We start from the raw sequence: 25087 nt of genomic DNA on the forward strand, positions 1-25087 counted from the left end.
CCTCCTCTCCAGCCTTGCCCCTGTGCTGCAGTATCTTGGTTCTAAATACATAGGAGTGGTCTGTTCTGTCCATCATTCAGCTTCAGAACCACGCTCTGAATAAGCTAGATATTCAAAGCAGTACCTCCGAGGCTGCGATGACAAAGTGACTAGGGGACTCCTTAAATGATAAATGGAGCACTTTTTTACAATTTTTTTCTTCATCACATTTGCTCATTTATGCATTGAGTCAACAGACACATGCAATAGCACATGTGTGGACATCAGAGGACCGTATGTGGACATTGGTTCTCTTCTTCCATCATGTGGGTTCTGAGGATCAAAGTCAGGTTGTGAGGCTCCGGGGTTAGGCAACTTTACTCAGTGAGACAACTTGCCCAGATGGAGAACTCTTAGTTGAAGGACATGGGAAATCTGTTGGTGCTAAGCTGTGGGCCCCATGAACATTCTTATTTTTACATTTATTCATTTATTGGTGTGTGTGTGTGTGTGTGTGTGTGTGTGTGTGTGTGTGTGTGTGTAGTCAAGAGGACAACTTGTGGGAGTCAATTGTTTCCTTCTACCATGTGGATCATGAATCCAACTCAAGTCATGTGGCTTTTGTGACTTTACCTGCTGAACCATCTCAGCTGTTTTTTCTTTGCATGAGAGTGAACCAACCTCAGTTCAGTAGACACACTGCCTGCCATCTGGTTGCTGTAACTTCTGCCTGTGTCTGCATGATCCCTACCCACTGTGGTCCATGGCTTCAAATATAGCACGACACAACTGCTCAAGCTTAAATGCTGAGAAACTTATTCCTCCTTCCCACTCTGGATTTGGTTAACTAATAATCAGTCAGCTCTCTCCATGATTCAGAGACAAGTGACAATTAACAGGGAAAAGTGTCCTGCAGGAAAAACAAACCAACCAAAAATCTCAGTGCCACGGATGGCAGCACACACCTGAAATCCTAGCACTGACAAAGGGAAAGCAAGACAACCATGAGTTTGTGCCTAGCCTGGGCTACATAGCAAAACTCTGCCTAAATAAAATAAAATTAATAGTATAGATACCACATTTGAAATGATTACAGTGTCAGCCTTGTCTTATTGGCTAGGTAGAAAATGAAAAGCTGTGTATGAATTCCAAGCTCCTGACATGGCCCCCTCTATGTAAACTGCCCATATGAGTTGGATACAATGAATTCCTTCTCCAGAACATGGCAATCACATAAAGCCCTCCTCTTTCCATTCACAAGCTGACACATTTGAAAAGGGAGGCTACAAGTGATCTTTCTAGTATTTTAAAGCTTTAGGCAAGAATATGGGGCGATCATGCCCTGCCCACAAAACTATTGAGAAGTCATATCATTGCTATTCAAACGCAGTTGTGACAGTGTACCAGAAACCAAGTTTTTTTTTTAATAATTTATTTTTTCTCAAATCGTAATTCATTGAAACCATATTTAAAACTATAGCAGTGTGTTCTCCCTCTGTCCTGGAAAGTAGAAGCCTGAAGTCAGGGGTCAATAGTGTTGGCTCCTGACATCTCTGAGAGAGGTTCGTCCTGGACATGTCCCTGCCCCTGGAGGCTAATGACTATCTTTAGCATTCTTTGGCTTGTCACTGCATAATTCATCCATACCTCTGTGATATCATGTGCTTCTTCCTTCTATGTCTCCGGATCTGTGTCTTCATGACTTCATCCTAACTTGACCCTAATTAACAAGTAAGGTCCCATTGAGAGGTTCCAACATTAACACTGGGACATATGATGGAGTCTGATAATTATAATTCAACTCACAACAGTTTCAAGTCATTTCTACTGTTTTTCCTGGATTGAGACAAGGTCTTATTGAGTAGCTCTGGCTGACACAGACCTCGATAGATTAAGTGGCCTCAAACTCTACTGACTGGTAAGATTAATGGTGTATGCTGCCCAGGGAGTTACACTATTAGAATGTGTGGCCCTGTTGGAGTAGATGTGGACTTGTTGGAGTAAATGTGTCACTGTGGGCGTGGGCTTTAAGACCCTTATCCTAGCTCCCTGGAAGTCAGTCTTCTAGCAGCCTTCAGATGAAGATGGAGAACTCTCAGCTCTTCCTGTACCAGGTCTGCTTGGATCCTGCCATGTTCTCACCTTGATGATAATGGACTGAACCTCTGAACCTGTAAGCCAGTCCCAATTAAATGTTGCCTTTATAAGAGTTGCCTTAGTCATGGTGTCTGTTCACAGCAGTAAAACCCTAACTAAGACACTCCCCAAATTCATCTCTTATACTATAACATGGGGTTCTCTCTAATTGTGAACCTTGTGGTGGCAGTTTACACTTCTCAGAAACTCTCCTGTGGCCCAAGGAAACATCTACACCCCCTCTAAGCATTGCATAGAGCCTTCTCAGTCCAGCCACTGAGCTGTTCAGCATGCTCACTTCTGTCCCGTTTCCTCGAGCCTGACACTAGCCCTGTCCTCCAGCTCCTCCAAGCCCTTTGTTGTCTCTCATACCTTTGGCATCCTTTTATTTAAAATCCTTCAGATCTTCAGAGTGAGGAATGTGGCATATTTCTTCCAGAAAAGTCTCTCCATAGTGTTTCTTCCCTCTATCTGTCTTTCTCTAAGTCAGCTTTTGGTTTTCAACCTTTACTTTCATGAAGGCATCATCCCATGGGTTTCCATTGCTAGGCCCCCTACTTACATGCACCTGCAACCTATTCACATCTTAGAACTCTATCCCCTGTTAATCATCCTGTTAATTATATGCTCACATGACATGAGCACATGAGCACATATCTTATAAGATCTCTTAACCTGCTGCCTTGCCCCAGACACTGAATTCCACACTATACTAGGAACGAGTGACCTCTATAGGCCTAGCATATATATGGTAGGGGTTGAAATATATTTGTAGGTGAGTGAGGTGGCTCCGAGCATACCCGTGCTTACTGCCAAGCCTGAATTCAATCCCTGGAACCTCATGACAATGAAAGGGGAGAACCAATTCCTTCAAGTTGTCCTCTGGCTTCTACATGCATGCTATCATGTATGCATGCATGGAGGCACAATCATACACATATGAATGTAATTTTAAAATGCATAACATATAATTAAAATATGCAATAGTGTGAGAACCTCAAAAATGTCCATATAGAACAAGGAAATCTGAGAATAAGACTAGGCACAGTGACTAGAGTGATAAATAAGATGTATTCCCAACTGGGACAGATTGTTAATGTTCACTGTATCCTTACTTGATCAACTTTGTAACACTACTACAGCTATTATCAACAGCACAGGAGACAAGTACCCACTCTAGCAGAAGAACAGGAGGGTTGAAACAAGCAATGCTTCACACAGTCAGACAATGGGGGAACTGGTCCATGACCCCTACATTGCCTCTTAACTCTGGCTCTTCATACTTTCTAAGAGTGTGTTGTGAGTCTGATTCTGCTGTTGGTTACTCCCACTGCCTCTTTCTCATAGTGACTGCTTTCCTTCTGCGCTTGATACTTTTAAACTACTGCACTGGAATTGTAGGTCAACAGTAGAGAACTTGCCTTGAATACTTGAAGTCATGGCATTGGGGAAAACTTTTATACTATGGCCATTTTCCTTGAAATTTTACAAATGTAAAAAGAATATATTGAGAGTTGAAATTACATTTGTTTTCTAGAAGCATTTACAGCTGCTCCTTTCAGTTGCCTTTAAAAACTACCTACCCTGAACCACTGTGAGTTGGTTTTCTTTGGTTTTGTTCTAGAACAGAATGGTAGCATGACTCTGAGTGTGCGCCTTTGTAAAATCCAGAGTTTCAGAGGAAACCTTTGTGTTCATGTTCTGGTGTAACCTACCCAATGCCAAAGCCAAGGCTCAGACCAGTTTTCATCCTGCTAGTTTTCATCCATCCTTAAGCTAACGTTATAGTTCTTGGGTTCCTGAGCACTGTATTTTATCTGTGAACCCTAAATATAATATATAATAAAACGCTTTGAACTTTTCCCATCAAGAAAGAGAGATAAAGAGCTGAGGAGATGATTCAGTAGATGAGAGGGCTTGCTCCTCAAGCATTGAGGAGAACTCACAGAAAAACACCAAACATGATCATGAGCACCTCTGTAACTCAAGCTGGGGGTGGTTAGCGGAGAGATGAAGATCTGAGACTTGTCAGCTACCAGCCTAGCTCTGAGTTCAGTGAGAGACTCTGTCTCAGGGAACAAAAATCAGAATGAAAGAGGACACCCCCAGTGTCTTCTTCTGGGATCCAGTCAAATGAATACACATGTGATCATACACCACATATCACAGACATACAATACATACAGAGAGAGGGGGGAGGGAGGGAAGGAGGGAGAGAGAGAGAGAGAGAGAGAGAGAGAGAGAGAGAGAGAGAGAGAGTTAAGTGTGAGGCGAGAAAAATAAGAAAGTATCACATTTTGGTTTCTTTCAAGCCCTAGACTAGATCAGAGTTGTGTTTCCGATCCCATCATTTGTCACACAATAGCTTCTCACTTGCCAACCTTAGTCATCACTGTCCTCCCCACCAACAGCTTGCAAATATCATGAGGGTAAGGATTCTATACCACACAGACACTCCTTAGCCTATCACAGCAGGGTGTGGCTGGAATACATGTCTTGTTAGTTGTTTCTTCTTCCTCTAAATCCAACTCACAGCTGACTCCTCCTTCTTTTTTGTCCACTTAGGGCTCAAGCCAGACCAGGGAGTCACTTCACTCTTTCATCCTGTTCCCAACATCATGTTCCCAAATGTTAGTTCTTTGAGGCCCCCCAAGTTTGGATTTTCTTATTGCATTCTTAATTTATTTACCTTTGATCATTTCTTCTGACATATCTTTCTCTCAAACATATATGCCCAGAGTGGTATATGGGACTCTAGTTGAGTTTGGCTGACTGTAATAGTTGTAAATGCTTCTACAGGTAAATAGGTCATTCTCCACATGGCACTGAAAGGATCCCTAGGTTTCTGTCAGCAGATCAGATCAGATTGGGGCTTTTAATATCAAACTCTCCATTAGTAGGTCAATCTCTTATTCTAGTCAGTATAATTCTATGTGAGCTAGTGGCTTTTTGCCTACCATATATGAGGCCATGAGTTTAATGTTCAGCAAGGTAGAGGAGGTAGGAGTGTGAAAATGACTATATAATCTGTTCCTGCCATTATCCTGACCTCATTGCCTGCCTCTTTTGATCCAGTCCAGCCCTAATGGTTGCTGCCACCATCTTTCCTTTTCCTCTTCCCTATCTCTTCCTCCTCTTCCTTCTCCTCCTCCTTCTCTTCCTCCTCCTCCTTCTCCTCCTCTTTCTCTTCCTCAGCCTCCTTCTCCTCCTTCTCCTCCTCCTCCTCCTTCTCTTATTCCTCCTCCCCCCTCCTTTTTTCCAACTCCAGACTCTTCCTTAGCTTCCAACCCTCTTGATGTTCCTGCCTCATCTTCTCAAATGCTGGGATTACAGTCATGTGCCGCTGTGCCTGGTTCCTATCACTGTTCCTTAGACAGGTTAGATTTTCCTGACCTCTGTCTGCAGGATTTCCTATAGCTAGCTCCTGCTAAGATTCCAGTCTCTATTCAAATCTTTGGTTCTTGAATGACATTCTCTGTCACTAGCTCACTGAGATGAGGGCCTCTCTTCTCTTCCCACATCCTCTGTAATCTTTATCTGAATGTCTACATTTATTTGTGAGTTTTCCTTTTTCACAAGTGCCAAGGGAATCTCCTTAGTACTTAACATACAGAAAACAAAACCTCTGTCTTCTTGAAGCTTGCCTTCTACTGTATGTGTCCTGTATTTGTTGAAAAAAAAAAGATTATATTTTACTTGCCCTCTGAATATTACCTGTTTTTGAATGATTTTGAAAAGGAACATCCCCCCCCCACCCCGATTCAGAAACAGGTTACTAAATAGACTGTTTAAAACATTACCTGATTTTAAGAGTTTTCTTCCACTGAAATGTAAGCTCTGAAATAAATGGGTAGATGCATGAACACACAGAGCAGTGAATGAGCCTGGTAGGGCTCAACGTGTAAATATCCATCACTTCTGCCTGTTTAGGCTCAGGAAACATGGGGATCCACAAGGCCCTTGCCTGTCGTGGCATTCCACCCCTGGAATTAGAGGACTTAATAAAACCTGGAGCCTATGGAATGCTGAGCCTACTTTTTGTAGACAATGATTTTTGATTATTTATTCTGGTCTCTTTCTACTACTGTGCCTCTCCAGGGGGCTGTGCCCCACTGTTGGCTGCACAATTTGCATTCCTGCCAATTCAAATATTTATTCATTGTCCTTGGACACCAGTGAGGACGAGATGATTGAAAAGCATCAACAGTCCCTCTAACCAAATATTTTTTATTCCAACACCATTGAACCTTCCAGAAAAGCCAGCAAAGGCAGAGCTGTCAGAAGATCTACTTTGTATTTGAATGATATTTGAAGCAATTCTAACTACAAGGCCAATTTGAATTTATGTATCTCTTAGTGCTGTCTGGTCCTTATAATTAGTTACACTCTTTGAGCATATAAATCTCTTAACCAATCTGTTATCCTTGGTAGGCTGAAGACTGTCAGGGACTCCCCTGTCAATGTGACAGCATTGTGTAATAACTAAATACAAATTTACTCAGGAAGAATATACATTATTGACAATTTGCTTAATTATCTCTCTAAGCAGCTAAAGTATTGATTTCTTGCAGCGCTGCTTCTGTCCTCAGAGGGAGCCTTGGGACATCTCAGCAGGGCAGATACAATAGACACTCAGGAAAGAAATGGTTAAACCATGTTTGGCTCCAAGGACAGCCCCAGTCTGGTTAGTGAATCTGAGGCAGAGCCAGCAGTAACCCCAGTTCCCGGCCATCTACTTCCTATCAAAAAGATAAGCCTTTTCAAGGTGAATTTTGACTGAAGAGTTTGTACAAAATCTGGGTCTGTTGGACCCCACCTCTAGGAGGAGCACTGGTGTTGTGGAAATTAGCAAGTGCTGAGGTGAGAGATGAGAAGGGTAGAAGTGGACATGGGAGAAAGGAGGAATCAGAAGCAAACTCAAATGACAACTGACTCAACAGATCTGTAGAGAGAGACACTGTTTCAAACATGAGGCAGGACAGGATTTATTTTGGGGATGGTCCTGAATATACGAGTGCATGTGTACCTTCTCCTGCGGATGTACATAGTGGCCAGAGACCAACATCAGTATGTCTTCCTTAACCAGTTCTCAACATTTTTATTAAACTTTCAAAAAAAGCATTACCTTTATTTACTTGGTGTGTGGACATGTATGTGTATCCTAGCCTAGGCATTTTCTGTCTTTCCTGATGTTTTGATTTTGTTTGGGGGTCGAGTCTTTATGATTTTTAAACCGAGACTCCCTATTTTGCCAGGCTGAGCTCAAGGACTCCTCCTTTCCCAGTCTCTTGAGCAACTAGTTCTACGGCACACACCTTGACACCCAGCATCTTTCTTTCTTTTTTTTTTTTAATAAATGTTGTTATGAGATTCATTAAGGAAACATAGGCCATTAACACATGTAATACACACATACGCACAGATTGTGTTTTAACAAAAATACACATATACACATACACATGCACACACGAGTACATACTACATCTGTGAACACAGCTATGTGCTACTTTTTCATTGGCCTGTCAGAAAAATGTTCCCATGTTAAATATCACTGAGAAAGAGACACCAGTAGCAATCAGCTGGCTCAGCTTACCTGCACATTCATGTCTCTTTTGACAGATGAGCCTTCTAGCTGGTTCGTGTAGACACATGGACACAATTTTCATCTGGAAACTTGTTCTGATAACACCACGTAGACTAAGACTGTAGGGATGAAGTAAGGTGGGGAGAGTACAATCTAAGCATACTCTCTAAAAGCTTTCTTTCACAACAGTATTTCCCACTTCTCTCCTGATGTGAAATGCTAAGTGACCAAGTTTATTAAGAATAGTCTATCCACAAATGAGGAAGAAGTGAAAGCCACGAGCAGAGGGCCTTTACACACATGCAGATGAATGAACTCATCAGAAAGCCATGAATAACACAAAGAAGCCAAATGTAAGACACAGGCTTTGTTCATGGTGAAATGGGAGTTCAGAAGTTCAGGCAGGTGTAACACTCAGTTTGGTGGAGTCAAGCCACTGGTCTCCGAAGGCAGATGGCTGTTAAACACACTCCATTGGACTGCAGACAAAATAAAATATACATTCACATTTATTTTTATTCTATCCTTTTCAAATTTCCAACCTAGCACACTTTTTAAAATATGAGAAAATATTCATGCACTAGTACATAAGAAATGATGCTGATTAATAATGAATAATTTATACACACATAATAGTTGTTTAATCCAATGGAGTGATCAGTACAAAAATATAGAGATTACCAGCTGAGATTTTTATTGTTGATAAAGTTGTAATATGACTGGAGCTAGAAATCCAGGAAGTTTAAATGGAGCTAACTTTCATCTACTACTTGCCTACGTGTTTGAGTCATTGGCCAAGTTAATCACAAGATCCCGAAGTTCAGTAGAGTCTCAGTGGTTGGACCAGGAAAGGTGTGGGGTTGGTGGGCTTTAAGATATTTGTGGAAGAGCAGGCATCAGGCAACGCTGAATTATAAGAAAATAGATAATGTTTCATGAAACACTTACAGGTGTGGTCTAAGAGAGTCATAGTACAAGTACCTTAGATGACCAGCACCTAAGGGAGTTGAGGGCCTAGGGCTTCCCTAGGGATACAAATTTGCTGTGTCCTTTAGTCTTCCTCTTGGGCAGCATTAGTAAGCAAAGTCTCACAGTAAGGGAACACAAGCCAAATTTCAGCAAGAAGAGGAGGCCAAAGAGTCAAAAGAAGGATAAGAGCACCCTGACATAAATATCTTCTGTGGTCAACTCTCCTTAGATGAATAGCTAATCCATGGCCAAATCACATGTATATTCTATAATAAAAGATAAGCCCCTAAGATACCACATTTCTTGTCTTGCTTCGGTAAGAAATAGCCATGCAAGAAAAAAATTGAAAAAGCTAATTATAGTATTTTAACTTATGTGCTTCCTTAGTTATAGAACCTAAACTCTATGTAAGTTGTAAGAAAAAGTTGACCTTCCTTGAATAGTTTTATATGTTTAGAGTTCCATCTCAATTTAAAAGATCCCCCTTTTTAATATAGCTTATATGACCGACCCCACTTGAATCCCACTCAATGGAAAGGCTGTGAGTATTGCAGAAAAGCAAACTTCCTTAGCAGAGGACATGACTGACCACTGGACTGCTATTGAGAACAGCACCATTGTATCCTTGGAAAAACTAGTTTGTGGTGAGGTCCAGGGATGATCATTCTCCAAGGATACAATCAAATCATTACCCAAAGAATGGTCCAGAGCTCTCAAGGCAGAGGGAACACCACAGTCCTGCCTGCCTCCCCATGAAAATAAGACAACTAACTTCCATCTTCTCTGGAAAGGGAAAACATGTCTCCCCTTGAATAGGCTCTGCTCATGACTTGCACCATCACCTTTGTGGAGCATGACCAGCTACAAACCACCAACTATTCCTGATAACTTTGCTCCTAAATGTCTGAGGCTTTCTCTGAATTCTCACTGATCAATGTACACTCTCAGCTCAAAGCCTGACAAGATCAAATAACCAGAGCTCTTTAAACATCTGACCTTAGGTAACGTCTCCCAAGACAGTTAACATTCTACATTATTTATATTCATCTTTCTCCTCCCAACTCCTAGACAACACTCACTGGAATCCAGGTTTTGAGCAACCCTACCTTACTGTTAAAGGCTGAGTCGACTTAGGGTCACCTTCCAGGTTTAGAGTTGTTACTCTGAACCCAAAAATAGCTGCCTCTCCATGGTTAAGCTAAACCATTTACCTCATCTTCAACTTGGAGATCTTCTGGGGTGGAAATCAACTGATAATAATGGGGGGAAAAAACTAACTGGCATCCAGAAGCTATTAGAAGCCTCAGTTCTGAGCCTCTGCATTATTCATGTGTGCAAACTGTCTTAAAGTTAGCCAAATTCTCTGTGCAACCAGGCTGGAAAAGTCCATGCACTCAACTACATTGATATGCACATTTCTCAAGCTTGGTTCTATTTAACATTTTCATGAGTGACCGGCTTAAAGGAGCAGAGAGCAAGCACATGAAGTTCCTAGATGGGAGAGATGACCAGAACATTAGCAAGCAGGATTAGAAGTCCCTCAGCCCTTGCTAAATTAGCAAAACTGACAGAGTTAAGTATGTTCACTGGGACAGGCAGCGAAAATTGAGCTGCCCAGAGGCAAGCTGAGTAGAAGCAACGTAAGGGGAAAGTGGGCTATAAAGAATGCAAATGCAGAAATAGACTCCTAGTGGGAGCTGAACTAGCCAGAGTGTCCACTGTGGACTCTGTAGCCCTGAAAATATATTCAGATCCCCATTCTATAGAGTATCAAAGGAGAAAGCATCCTCATGGGGTTTCCAAGAAGGCCAGAGAGCCTTTCTTTCTCACCAGCATTTACCTTCAGATTCCTGGGTCCACGTCACTAGCCTGGCTTTAGGCTCATTCCATCATCCTCTTTTAGTTTACCTTATTACAAACTGCACTGATTCATATATTAAAAACCACTTCATTAGTGGAGCACATCATCGCAGCCTCCTGCAGAATGGACTCTTCCTCCTTGGTTAGTTTGGTTCCTTCTCGTTGTTGTTTAAGATAGGGTCTCACTATGTAGCTCTGGCTGGCCTGGAACTCTCCATATAGACCAGAGTAACCTAAAACTCACACATATCTGCCGACCCCTGCCACTGAATCCTGGCATTAAAGGCCAGTACTAGGCTACTTCAGCTCTTGTTCAACCCTTCCAACCAAACTTCTACTAAAAGGAACTTAACAGGTAATTCCTAAGCAAGTATGGCTCTGAGCCTAAAAAGAGAAGCTAAATGAAATGAAGACTCAAGTGGATAATGCTACAGGCAGAGCTTGCAAACTTTTCCTGTAAAAATGAAAAAGAGCCCAGATTTGAGTCTTTGTTACAGCTACTCATTGTTGATACTGTAGTGTAGGAGTATCCTAATATAACAGGAGTGGACAAATGAGGGGCTGGCTCTACAGTAGGCTGGAGTTTCCTAACTTGTGTTGCATTCAGTTTTAAAATCTTCAACTCTCAGTGAGTCTCAGCAGGCATTTTGTCCAAACCAGTTCACTTTACACCTGCAAAATCCAGAACCTAGAAAACACGATGATTTTTATTCAAGTTCACAAGATATTTAAAGCTGTATTAAAACCTTCAAACTAGAAAAGGGTATCCCAACCCCCAGGTTAATGCTCTTTACTCTAACCATCATCATCGGGGCCATTTCTAGAAAGTTCTGAGGATCCTTGCTTATCTTTGAGATAGCAGAGCCTCTTCAAGAAGTCTTACCATAATGTCTGGTGCCATGTCTTAGTAAAATATGTAATGCATGGTTGAAGTGGGATCTCTCACTAGGTAGGGTCAAGACAAGACGTGGGGTGGGGCTGCCTCTACACTGAAACCATCAGGTTTTCAGATAAGCAGAAAGACAGCCTAGAACATTTAGTTTAGGAAGGATAGTTGCTCCACTGAGTTCAAAGGGCGGCGTAGTTTTAGTTTAACTGAAGTGAAAGTTGCCTGAAGTAAACCGAAGTTAAAAACTTCATGTGCCAAAAGGAGTCATTTAGGGCGAAGTTGTTCTATGCGCCCTATGGGAATGGAAGAAGCAAGGCTGAGTTGGAGGTCAGATGGCAGGACAAACTGACAGAGGTACCTGCTTGAAAGAACTTGAGGCCAGTAAATGCAATGGAATCCCTGTAGTAATCACATGCAAGAGTGGCACCTTTTGGGCAGTGCTGGATATCGACTGAAGGTGGTGACCCTTGTTGAAAGCAGCCACTTAAAACCCTGTTCTGAGCCAACAGGGACTCACTGAGTCACTACAGCCAATGAGGATAGAATAGTTTCTTCTCATAGAAAAACACAAAGTGGGTGCTCATACTGGAGAAAATATTTGTTGAGATTTCAAAGGAGACTTTCCAGTAAGTAACACTCCCTCCTGTTGGTAGGCATCTGTAGAAATGCATGAGAAGCCTATGTTTCGGGGTCAGAAGCTGGTAGCTCATTTCAAATGTGTATGAAGACATGCCCAACCTCAGCAGAGGCCAAAAAGATGCTAGGCTTTGTGTCTGTAGCACTGGGGACCAAGTCCAGGTTCTATCCTACATAAGTACTCTAGCTCTGAACTAAGCTCCCACCCCTGAGGACGGGAGGTTTTTAAGGAGGATCAGGATTGATATGGAATTTGAAGATCCAGTAGCTTAAGCCTATTCTTCCTTGAAAGTTGGGGCCAGTTTTTTTTTTTTTTATGAGAAGTCTCATTTTACTACCTTTGGTAAAGATAAATTACAATGTGCTTTATGTAACTAATTAAAATGGTGCAATCTGTTCAAATATCATTTGTGGGCAGTACATTTCATAAAACATATTCTGGAAGATTAGCTGCCTCCAACCACAACTTTTCCAAAGTCCATTTTTCCAAATAACAAACTTCTGGCAATCATAATTTTTCATTATTGTGATTTTTTTCCAGATGATCCAGGAACCTGTACCTCGTGTGCTACAGGATATTACATGTAAGTCTGCCCCCCTTTGTTCCTGACACTAACTTTTCTGCAGCTTAAGCATCACTGACTTAATCCTAACTCCAGTGATTGCAGCACAGGGGCCCCGCAACCTGAAGCAACTGTCCTGGGTGGGCTATTAAGGAGTGAGTCTTGGATTTAGGAGTAAGAGTCCAGATGTTTTCTTGCCTTGAAAGGAAGCCTTCCCTTTCCTGATCCTGGAAGCCATCCATCTTGACACTCATGTCTAGGAATTTTGCCATGGGTCACCACCATTCAAATCTTGCTTTTTATGGACAGGCTTTAATAATATATCTGCCTTTGAGAAAGCAGATTCCCAATGTCTGTGTAGGGACTTCGTCCCTAAACAGAGTCATATGTGCCAAGGGAAGCCAGGTGAGACACTTTCCTCTTAATTGCCCCCTGGGTGATGAGAGGCATGGACCACTAGCTAAGATGGAATGCAGATAAGCATCAGACTAACGTTTTCCCACACGAATCTATAAAGGCCAAGCCTACATGTTTCAACACTACCTCCTGTCCTAGCTGCTCTCTCTTCCAGCTCACATCACCACCTATGCTAGAAGGAAACCAACTCAAACAGAGAAAAAAATAGAGAAGTGTGGGTCAGACCAATCTAAGGCCTCCATGGGTCCTATTCGACCACCCGCAGCTCTCCCATCCTATTTCTTCATCTTCATCCCAGCTTGTAAGCAACTTGAGACCTGTATCAAGTCCAAGAGACAGAAAGAGAAGATCAGGGAGTCTCTGATGGCCCACTCACTCTACAGCTAAAACTAGTGGCAAGCCCACATCTCTATTTTTGTGTAGGTCACCACCTTCTGTCACCCTATTGTCTCCCCTTGGCAGATTCTAAGATCTCAAAACAGTAGATGGGGAAATGGTGGAAGCAGGAAGCAAGACAGGAGGGAAAGGCAGCCCAGCAAGCTGAAGCATCCCAGAAGGCTGGGCCAACCTGAAGTACCAGTAGACCCCCTCGGCTGAAATATTTGACAAGAAGCATTTCCAACTTCATATTTTTTCCCTCAGATATCAGAATGGTTCACACATAAATGAGATATCTTGGGGAGGAGCCATGTCTCAAACTATAGTCCATGCTTCACATATAGTCCATGCTTCATATGTAGAGGGGCATAGTTGGTGCAACATTTTATATACTATTTTAAAAAAACAAATTTTGTGCATGAAACATTTTGCAGCATCATGTCAGTTTCTCAAAAAGTTCTTAATTTGGGAGCATTTTCAGATTTAGGCGAATAGGGACGTCATTTTATTTTATGTGTATGAGTGTTTGCTTGCATTCACTTGTATGTGTGTGCACTGCTTGAAGAAGTAGAGATAGGATCCCTTGGAACTGAAGTAATAAATGGTTGTGAGCTACCATGTGGATACTAGGAAACAAACCCAGGTCCCCTGCAAGAGCATCCAGTGTACTTAGCTGCTGAGCCATCTCTCCAGGCCCTGAACTTAGTCTTCTGGTTGTAATCTGGCTTCCCTAAAACAGCTGGCTACTACTGTGACTATGTCAGCATATCATTCTGATTCATTTATATAATTTTTCCATTTCACAGAGAAAGGGTAAGAGTTGTACAATTCAATGGAAGGACACTGCCTTGTTTACACACAGCCCTGAGTTTGACCTTCAGGACTAGAAAATGAACACATTAAAAGATAGAGGGATGATGAAGAGGCCCCAAGTTAATGATTATAAGACAAAGCTGGATAATATTTAATGAGAGGAAGATAACTGACAGCATATCATCTGCAACAGCTACATCAAGGGCTCTCACAGCAAAGATGAACAGCGGACATGCAGGCATTTTATAGAGAGGTCACAAAATGTCCCATGAAGAACCTTCATCTCATTCTCTCTCCCTGTCCCCTCAGCCCTTCCCCCACCACACACACACACACACACACACACACACACACAGAATGACTATGCAGAAACAAGTGGAAATTCTATACTTTTCCTCTGATGTTCCCCACCCCCTACCCTGTGCTCCTCCAATCCAATTCTGTCCTGCCTGAGTCTTTGATGTGACCCCTGTACAAATGCCTCCCCTGCACCTGATTCCTCTCCCACCCCTATGACACATGACATTAACCAGATCATTAATGTGTGTGTGTTTTATAAAACCTTTTGAGAAAGAAATAGGCTGAAATAGCAGGCCCTGTAGCACTAAGACACAGCATGAGATAACCATTTCAAGGAGCATATGTTTATGCTATTTCAGGCTACTTAGCATCAATGACTAGTTGAAGTGCTGGACAACATAAGCTGTTAAGAAAGAATGTGAACATCTTTCCTGATGACTCATTGATGCTTTGAAATCCACCAAAGGGCAAGAATCAGCTTCACTCCACTGCCCCTCCAAGTGAACTGCAATATCTTGCTATATAATGAGCATAAGCAGATCATCTGTGCAAGAATCCGCATGTGTACATGCAGATGTGTGTGTTAGCATGTGTTGAGGATGTCAAGAGACTTCCTTGTTATTCATGATCTGGCCACAGACATTCTGGTAAATTGCATGGACCCAATACTGGGATGTCTCTCACTTTCTAAGAGAACTGCACAAACTATCTATTTCAATGAACTTTGGTCAAAACCCTGGTCCTACCTTTCAGGAGATGTTGGACACTTAATGCCTGAGCATCATCCCATGTGTAGACATTAAAAATTAGTAATGTCTTCCCTGTGGAGTTTGGGCACAGACTTGAATGAACTGATACTTAACAGCCAGCGCAGAAATCAGTCTCAGCGACCTTCTCCTCCCAGCATCCTCCCAGCAGCACCCCCCCACAATAAAAGGGGTCCTCAGAGGTACAGAAGAGGTAGCAAATGCCTTGGTTTGATTGGGCAGGACAGACCAAGTGCAGGTTTCTACGCTTGACAACCTGTTCAGTGTGCTATAGATAAACGAGTATGAGGAGATCAAATCGTGTTAGTTCTAGCATGCCAGCCCTCATCATGAAACACGGAATCATGTCTCCTAGGTTTGAGTGGCGTTGCTATAAAGCCTGCCCTGAGAAGACCTTTGGTGAAAAATGGGAATGCAGAGCCTGTAGTACTAACTGTGGCAGCTGTGACCAACATGAGTGCTACTGGTGTGAGGAGGGCTTCTTTCTCTTGGGTAAGCTGGAAAATGGTGACCCACAGGGAAGAAAAGGCTGTGAGGACCCAGCAGGCCATCACTGCAATAAGAGCAATCCTATCATGGATTTCAGAGTCTCTGCCTACTGTCGTTTATGGTCCAAAAAGGAATTTTAATGTGGTTTGAAAATTAACATTAGCCTGAACTACCTCCTTCTGCATTTAGTATTGAAGCATACATAGTTCATATTTCACTAGTTAACCTCAAGAATTTCCATGTTGGTGGGAACAAGAGAGCCGAGTAGAAATGGAGTGCTGAGATGGGAAGGAGACCTGAAAATTAATGTTTCAGAGCTAAAGTCATCTGGGCTATTCAGAGCCACAGCCCTTTTATTGAGGCAAAAACCTCGAAAAAAGAAAATCATGTTGCAGATTCATGTGCACTATATAACTGAACAAGAGCAATTGTCTTGGATTTTGGTCAACTTGTTGACTTTGTTGGAAAGGTAGTTGGGGAAGAATTTTACTATGAGTTTTCCAATTGGGAACTGGATAACCCAGTGACCTTGAGTGTTGAGAATGGAGAATACTACAGACAATTTTCAGTGAATCAGTGGTTCCTGATTTCTCCCTCTCTGCTCATCCCCCATGATCCCCCCTCCCCATGTGTAGCATCTTTGTGGAGGTCAAAGAAGCAGCTCAGGTTGCTTCCATCTTTTGTTTGAAACAGCCATTCTCAGTGGCCTGGAACTTTGTCAATCAGGCTAGATTAACTGGCCAGTGAACTTGTAGGGATCTATCTGACTCCCTATCTATCTCTCCATCACTGAGTTTAAAGGGGCTTTCCAATACCCACAGTGCCCAACTTAAATGTAAGTTTTAAAGATCTAAACTCAGGTCCTCTTGCTTGCAAGACAAGCACTTTACAGCCCCTCAATAATTCCTTTCCTCCCTTTTTGAGACAGACTCTCTCAATGCAATCTGGCTGTCCTGGAACTTGCTCTCTAGACCAGGCTGGCCTCAAACTTGCAGAAATCCCTCTGCCTCTGCCTCCCAAGTGATGGGATTAAAATTGCATGCCTCAATAGTTCTCTTCATGGGATCATTTTATTTGTAGTTTATTAAGGCTTGGAAGTGTTAAAAAAAATCTTTATTCTAAGTCCCTTGCCCTTTATACTTGGCAAATTTATATTTAAGTTAAAAGGGGAAAAAAGTATTGCATTTATTAATTGAAATAACCTAAAGCCATCTTGGTTCACACACATGCAATAAAAATGTCCTTAAAGTCCTTTAGTATCTGGCATTGCATAGTGCCAGAAGCTCAGCTGGTTCAGAGTCCCTCCTTCATATTTTTTCCCCTGATCTCTAAAGGTGGCAGCTGTGTACAGGATTGTGGCCCTGGGTTCTATGGAGACCAAGAGTTGGGAGAATGCAAGTCCTGCCACCGAGCCTGTGAGACCTGTACTGGCTTGGGCTACAACCAATGCAGCAGCTGTCAAGAAGGGTTGCAGCTGTGGCATGGGGCATGTATCTGGCCCAGCCGGCCCCAGGTGGAAGACAAGGTCTGGAATGGTACGTACCTGCCAGGATGAGGCCCGGGACCTTTGCCTTCCTCCCTCTTTGGCTCTGTTTCTGAGGAATGTTTTGAGGGAGAATCACATTTGTCCCAAGACTGCTAAGTCTCAGAGAGCTTGTGATATTCGCAGGTAGGAAGCTAAAGGGGGCCTGCGGCCCATAAAGGGCACAGCAGAGGGGAAGGTAACATTGATCTAAAGAGTGGCATGGGATGTAGCCCAACTCCCCTCTTCTCGCAGGGTCCAGGGAAGCTTCCCACGTGTGTGTGTCTCTACAATAAAGCAAGCCTATATCTCTGGGGCCACCTTTCAGTGATCCCTACACATTGGGACTGACAAGCTGGCTAGAGAGCTGGTGCTGGTCTCTTGAAAGCTGCTTTTCCTAGCTGGGGTGGTAGCACATATCTCAATGGCACAGCTCTTGCTCAGTTAGGTGCACAGGGCTCTGGATTTGATCCTGAGCCTTGAGGAGGGAGTTGCCCTCCCAGTTGCGTAAGTGGAAAGCTTGATCTTCAGAGGAAGTGCGAGCAGGGGAGTAGAGATGTGGGAGCTGGGACTCTGATGGAAGCTGCAGGTATCCACTCTTCTGGGCATCTTTAGACTTGGCCTCTGCACCTCTGCAGCCCCACTGTGGACTTCCTTCAAGGTAATTATAATCTTTCTATGACAACTTCCATGTCTAGGAAAATTAAAAACTCAAGTCCTTTTCATGGGGCAGGGGGTCTGATTCACATTTAGTGATACTATGAAAAATAAAAGGTGCTCTCATATTTTGGGACAAGGATCCACTCAGTACAGAGACAGTGGAAGTTGTAGGAGGCCACACAAGACAATGAGGAAGGTGCCCTTCTGGTTTCAGAGAAAGGGTGTCACAGCCGCTGTCCACTATGACACTTCTGCACATCTGACTTTCCTAAGACAGCAACCAAAAGCCAAAGAACCCCAGGCTGTTTCCGACACAGAGCTAAGAAAGTTACTCGATCCAGATTGGGATATCTTCTGTGAATTATAGCTGGACCAAGAATGCTGAAAACGAGTTGGTCTGGCATGCAAGCTTTAAGAGGTAGTCCAAGCCAAGAGGGAAACGGTCTGGTGCTGTGTTTCTTTCTCTGAACATCTGTATTTTATCTGGCATCCAGATGATGAAAAGGCACAGGGAGCCAAGAGTCAGAGCCGACTCGATTCCCCAAATGATTACATGTCTCTTCAACTGGACTACGCATTTTGCAAGCAAAAAATCAGACTTTGATTGTTCCCCTTTGTCAGAGCACCACACCCACCTCTTCACTCTCCCCTCCTAACCCCTCTGAAATCACAGTGCAATGTTTTTGAAAAAGAAGGATTTATTCCATTTGGGGGCCTCACATTAATAAGGGAATAGGGGAGCAGAAGAGATGTTTCTCGTGGCTGGACTAAAGCAATAAAGTCAATGGCATAGCTGCACTTTTCACTTCTGTGATCTATGAAATAAGACATGCAAAGCATTAACAAAGAGGGGGGAACGTTTGCTCGCTAAGCAAGGTAAAGCTACAGTGTGCCTTCCCCAGCAGAAGCACTGAGAGGGCTAGTAAATGGGAAATACATTCCATTAAGTCTGGGGAGGATTGACGCCAATGCCTTCATCTTTCTCTTGCCTTCTTCTCCCCTAAAACAAGGTCAGGAGTGTAATAGGAGAGCAGAGGGTTCCAGAGAGTGAGCACTAATTAGCCACACCTTTCAGATGATGGGAAACAGATTTCAGTCATTCTAGGTCAATCCTGAGGGGACTTGAACAAATCACAGAGTGTTTATAAAAGAATGTAGCTGCCAGGTGAGAGCAGCCAGGTCTTCAGCCTGTTGTCTGAGCTTTAAAAAAAAATGAAATAAAAAATTAAAAAAAGATTCAGATACAGGTAGGACACTAAGATGGTTCTGAACTTTAGCCTACTCCTTCTCCTACCCTACTTCCAACAGAACACAATCAGGTTTACATCCCAAGGCCATGGTCAGCTCTGGGAAGTCACCTTGAGACAATCATTCAATTCTTTCCTTAGCCCTGTGGCTAGTCAGGATGATGGTGACCTCAGCCATCCTTCTTTGTCACCTACCAAGAGAGTGAGTTCCCCTCCCCCTGCACAGTCCAAGGACGGAGAAGACACCGCTCACCAGGGCCTGCCAGGCAAATCCTAGCCAACAGCCTTGAGGCCCAAGGATGGCAGCTCTCCCATGTTTTCCAGCCATCAAAAAACCAGTCACAGAAAGACCCTCTGTCCCATTCACTAAACATTGTGAAGATGACTTAGGATAGTGTCCCTAATGTCAGGAATACTGAACAGGTGACCTGCATGTGGTGGTGTTAAAACATGCAGGAGTGACAGGAGTCTCTTCTAGTGGATTCGCCAGACCTTGGGGATGCAGTTTCTCTGTCACTGCAAAGCATTTTGCTCTTCTGAAGTGTTTTCCCCTCTGGTAGCCTGGAAAAGTTCCTGTAAACATGCCTGAGAGTCCCCTAGCCCACCTATTTCCCTCACAGATTAGAACCAGGCCATAGCAGGCTCTAATTACAGATTGCAAAGGAGGACCAATCTACAAAGCACAGCTTGGTGAACGAGCCTTTTTTATCTCTGACCACATCCTAACAACTCATCTCTAGCTGCTCTTTTGATCTCAATTCCTGAGCCCTGGGAAATGCTGGAGTCGGCGAATTTGTGGGAGGAAAGTCAACCAACCTCTTTGTGGAGAGATAAACGTTGCCTAATAGTAACTTCAGATGGCTTTGAAAAGCCACAAGTACCTGATTCCTAGAAGGGATTTATCTACCTATGCATAAGTTTCCTCAGAAGGGGAAGATGGTGGCATTTTTAGTTACTTAACCAATAGGATAACACAGCGCAAACAGTTGAGAAATAAGTAATCCTTTGGTTCAGTGGTACAAAGGGACCATTCCTACTGGCTTGCACTGATTGATGGTTAAGCATCCAGAATCTGTGTAAGTGCATTGTCAGACTATCAACAGCCTAAAACTAGCTATGACAGAAACGTTTACACCACAGAAATTGGCAACAGTAGAAATCAGTGCTGTCTCACCAGCAAAGCACCACTTTGGTCTCTCTCAGATGACTTGAAAATTAAAATTAATTGCTCAGAAACTTGGATTCCAGCACTACAAATGGGTGACAATAAAAATGACCAGAGGAAGAGCATTAAGCTAAGAATTAGCCCTGCATTCAAATCCTGCCCTGGCTGCTCACTGCAGTGTAACCCTCAAATGTTCTTCCTTCTCTCTGAGCCTTGGTTCCCTCAACTGGAAAACGAGAGCCTGAGACCATGGCAAACGTCATCTCGTACCTGAGAGACCATGTACATCCGCAGAACATTAAGACTCCTGTTTTCTGACCCTTTGATCCAACCGAAACACCAGTTCCCTTGCACAGCAATATTCTCTGAGTCACACAGGAAAACAATCGGTGGGCGGTGAAGAGGCGCTGAAGAGTAGTAGTGATCAAGAAAAGATAGTCGGAGAATGGAGGTGTTAGCTAACCAACCAGGATGCCTCTCAGCCGGTCTTGACCGGCCACAAGTGCACGGGCCACAAGTGCACCCCCTCAAAGATGTCCGTGCACCTTCGTTATAATAGCAATCACAGCACGTATGTGGGGCTAAGCAATCTATAAATGTAACCACAAAAAATGAAATATGATTCATACAAATGCATATGTGAAACACTTACAAAGATGCCTTCCAAGGAAACATCCTTCATAGTGTGTAATGGCGCATGCAGCCTTGGTGTCCTACACAAAGAGGATATGAACGATTCCAGTCCACAAGCCCTTACATCTCAGGCTGACTCTGTGGCAAAAAATACGCAGCAGATATTTCTGGGAGTGGGGAGGGGGCATAGGTGAAGCTTCTCTCCTTCGTGGTCCTTCTATCATTAAAACAAAACACTTTATTTTTTTAATAAAAAAAGAAGCCGTGCCCACTGAAAAGCCATCTTTGGTGAGGAGTCTGCTGCAGGATCGGCGAAAGTGGAAAGTTCAAATCAAAAGAGGTAACAGGGAAATAGGGAGGAGACGGTCATCACCCTACAGCCATCTCCAGTGTGCAGAAAGCAACCCTGGTAGCCACAAGGCCAGAGCAGTGGGGATAGAGAAGCCATGAGAGAGGAGGCAGGAGGGCCGTGAACCATCAGTGAACACTTGGGGAATCTGTAAGACCTGACTGCAGAGGTTCCTGTTACATCTAAGGTCGTTGCCAATGCGCTGAGGACTGTGCCTGGGAAAGGCCATCGAAAGAGCCCATGTGTAGCTACAGCTGGAGCTCAGCAGTAGGACACCACCTAGCGACAGTGAGCCAACGAGTTCAGCAATAGGGCATTACCTAGCAACCAAGAGCCAAGGAGCTCAGCAATAGGGCACTGGCTAGCAACCATGAGCCATGGGGCTCCATCTCCACGCTCTAGCCCTGCAAATCTTTAAAAGACCAAAGAATCAACGCATGCCTTCCTGGTTGCTGCGGTGTTATTTGAAGTAGCAAAGACTGGAAAACTAAATGGCTCTGATAAGAGAGATGAAGGGCGTTGTATCCGTAGGCTAAAATATTAGTTATCGAAAGGAACGAAGAGATCCTAAAGTCTCGTCAAAGCCTGCTCTCCAAAAGATGAGTTTTATTAAAACTAAGGCAAGCCAAGCATTATGGAGCATGTCTGTAACATAGGAGGCAGGGATGGGAGGCGCGCAAGATCAGGACCAGGCTAGGCTAGGCTCCATAGCAGAACTCTGTTTTAAAACAAAACAAAAACAACCATAACACACAAATAAAACAAAACCCCACAATACAAAGTGATCAAAGTATGAATTGATTCAGGGTGCAGATATATGATTATATGACTATTAATTATTAATAAGAAAATAAGAAGGACCCTGACTTTCTACAGTTGCCTCTGACTAACGGCTACCATTCTTGGTTGAAAAGATTTATTTCCCTTTCTTTTTTTTCTTCTTTTTCATTAGTGTTAGTAAGGCTAGAATTTCTGGAGTAGGGTAAAATGGGAACCGTGAGCAAGTTCAAGATTTCCTCGCTGAGACTGGCTTTTACAAACGGCTGCTTCTGTTTAATTACTGTGAACTGCTTGTTCAGAGCTCCCTCTGCTGGACGCAATGGACCATTGACGAACTCTATACCTACTTTATGCAGTAAAACAGCAAAATTGTCAGTGTTAAATATATATTATTAAAAATATGTGTGTGGATATCTACTGAATTTCACAATTATATGAAAAAATAAAACATATCTTTGTGAATGAGACATCTTAGTATCAAATGAGGAAGTCAGCCTGTGGCCAGACACAGCGTAGCTTTGCAGGGCTCAGGGATGGTGATATCACTCTTTGAGCATCCCAGCATGCTTCTGCCCTCCTGATGCCTCTTCTGATAGCCCAGTGCTGTCTCCGGGTGAAAATGTCCCAGAGGCAGAACTGCGGCTCTGGGAAACCTGTAGACTTTTGTGGCAACTGCTGTCACTGGACTCTGTACAGGTTACTTAGATGTTCCCAGTGTCTCCTCTGACTCAGGGAAGAAACTATCAGTCCATCATCAGCTCTGTTATATCCTATAAATCCAGGGCAAACTTATCACTCCAAACTACAAAATGCTTGCCGATCAGTGTTGCGACTTGGGCAGTCATTTAGACACACATGCATCATGTATGTATATGCATGTTGCTGTGTACATTCCATGTACATGTCACATGTGTTTTTACATCAGTCCTATCTCCTACCAATCTGTACTCCACTTAGTCTCTTCCCCAGCAAGGTGCAGCAGCTTTATAATAATAATGACATCATAGAACCAATACAGGCATCCTGGGGCCCGTTCCAGTGTGGATTGAGGGGGGCGGGAGGAGGGGGAGAAGAAGGGAGTGGGTGGAACTCTGTTACTGAGCCACCATGCTAAGCACTTAACATACACACTGTCTTAACTGAGCTACTGTGTTAAACACTTCATACAGTGTCTGGCTGAGCACTGTGCTGAGTAAGCACTTCTTCATGTGAGCTGTCAGCATAAAGCAGGACACACACTGTCTCACTGTCCTTCATGGTTCCACAAGGGAAAAACCATTCTCTCTCATTTTAGAGACCCAGAAAGTAGAACTCTGAGAGTTTAATTACCGTATCCATGGTTACCCCACCCATAAGCAGCACAGCCAGGATCCAAGGGCAGGTGTGAGTAGGTAGCCAGCTACACCAGACTCCCAGGAGGAGAAGTGGGTCAAGAAAGAGAGGCACAAGACAGAGAGGAAGGAGTTAGGGCCACTAAGATCATCCAGGGCTAATTCCCCTGTGGGAGATACACTGGAAAGGTCTCCATGTGTACTGAGTGAGGTGGACAAGGCTGCCCTGTGTGTGTGTGTGTGAAAACCTGTCCCAGGAGGTGGCTTTATAAGGTGGCTTCCTGGAAATGCTTGCCTTCAGATGCTCTTAGAAGGAGAGTGCAAACACACAAACACGTGGACACACAGGCAGGCAGACAGGCAGGGAGGCAGACAGACAGACAGACAGACATTCAGCTACATGCTATGAACATGTGAAAGCAGGACAATTTGTTGCCTCAAATATCCACCCACAGTGTTATGACTGTCCTGTGAAGTTGCAAGGGAAATCTTGATAATCAGTTTCCAAGGAATGAGAAAGAAAAAGGAGGAAATTCTACATCATAGCAGTGGGTAGTAGCCAGCAATTAGCTTGTGTAATATGGGAAACAGGAGCTGAGTTACAGTGAGGGGAGCTGAGTTACTTCTCCAACGCTGTAAGACTATGCCAGAAGGCCAAGTCTGATTTGTTTCTTGCCCATACAGATGCAACGAGGCAGTATCAACCTTGTCATTCTTCTTGTAAAACCTGCAATGGATCTCTCTGCGCTTCATGTCCAACAGGTCAGTGCAGATGGGGGAGATGGCGGTGGCAACTGAACCCTCCAGACGCTCCTTTATGTTGGTGGTGGTTTGTGTTCAGATGCATGATATTGATCTAGTCCCATTGCTGGGGCTCCTGGGGACACACAGGAAATCAAGCACTGACCAGTAGTAAAACTGAGCTTCCTGGGGCAAAGAAATATACAATGGAGTTTTGGGTTGTCTTGGCCATAGAATGAGCTGGAATCTACCGGTACTTCACAGTTTGAATCTCCTGTTCTTTTATCTTAGACAAATGAAGTTAAGGTCAAGGATGAGTATAGGGATGAACACATTGCCTGCGGTCTCCTTCATCCTCAAGTCTACACTTAGTGCTGGAGTGGGGGTGGGGGAAGGGGAGAAACAGAATAGCTTGTCTCCTTAAAACTTACCTTATTTATGAAAACACTGGGCATAAATAACTTCCTCAAGATAGATTGTCTATGTGGTACATTAGCATAATGTTATGCTCCCACAGAAATTATCATTAGGGGCTGGAGAGACAGTCGAACGCAGTGAATAAGAACACACCCTGCTCTTGCAGAGAACCTCAGCGCATTTCCTGGCATCCACATTTGGGAGCTCACAGTTACTTGTAACTCCAGTTCCTGGGGTCCAATACTTACAGCCTTTGTGAGCACCTGCATTCACGTTCACATACACTCAGGCATATGTGTCCACATCATTAAAAATAAAATAAAGAGACATCTTTTAAAATTATCATTAGAAGAGCCATGTTAGAATGCCACTGATTCTCCCATAATGGGTTCCAGTACTTTCTATGAATATTGGAAATGCCAATAAAACTGAGTCTGTATGTTCTGTTTGTCCTACGCACAT

The 25087-nt window shown here is 43.4% G+C and overlaps 1 protein-coding gene and 1 long non-coding RNA gene across 2 annotated transcripts in view; both read left to right on the forward strand.

Annotated features, from left to right (window-relative positions):
- Positions 1 to 25087, forward strand: part of Pcsk5 (proprotein convertase subtilisin/kexin type 5) — a 409108-nt gene that overhangs the window by 349435 nt on the left and 34586 nt on the right. Inside the window, exons 25-29 of the mRNA XM_028770072.1 lie at positions 12595 to 12637; positions 15647 to 15783; positions 17115 to 17315; positions 21267 to 21347; positions 24152 to 24229. Of these exons, the coding sequence (XP_028625905.1) occupies positions 12595 to 12637; positions 15647 to 15783; positions 17115 to 17315; positions 21267 to 21347; positions 24152 to 24229 (540 nt within the window). The remainder of the gene's footprint in view (positions 1 to 12594; positions 12638 to 15646; positions 15784 to 17114; positions 17316 to 21266; positions 21348 to 24151; positions 24230 to 25087) is intronic.
- Positions 18006 to 18760, forward strand: LOC114623424. The gene is made up of 2 exons (XR_003711766.1): positions 18006 to 18380; positions 18457 to 18760. It is a non-coding gene; the product is annotated as an uncharacterized LOC114623424 (long non-coding RNA).

Source organism: Grammomys surdaster, unplaced genomic scaffold (assembly GCF_004785775.1).
Source record: "Grammomys surdaster isolate TR1022 unplaced genomic scaffold, NIH_TR_1.0 198, whole genome shotgun sequence".
Lineage (NCBI taxonomy): Eukaryota > Metazoa > Chordata > Mammalia > Rodentia > Muridae > Grammomys > Grammomys surdaster.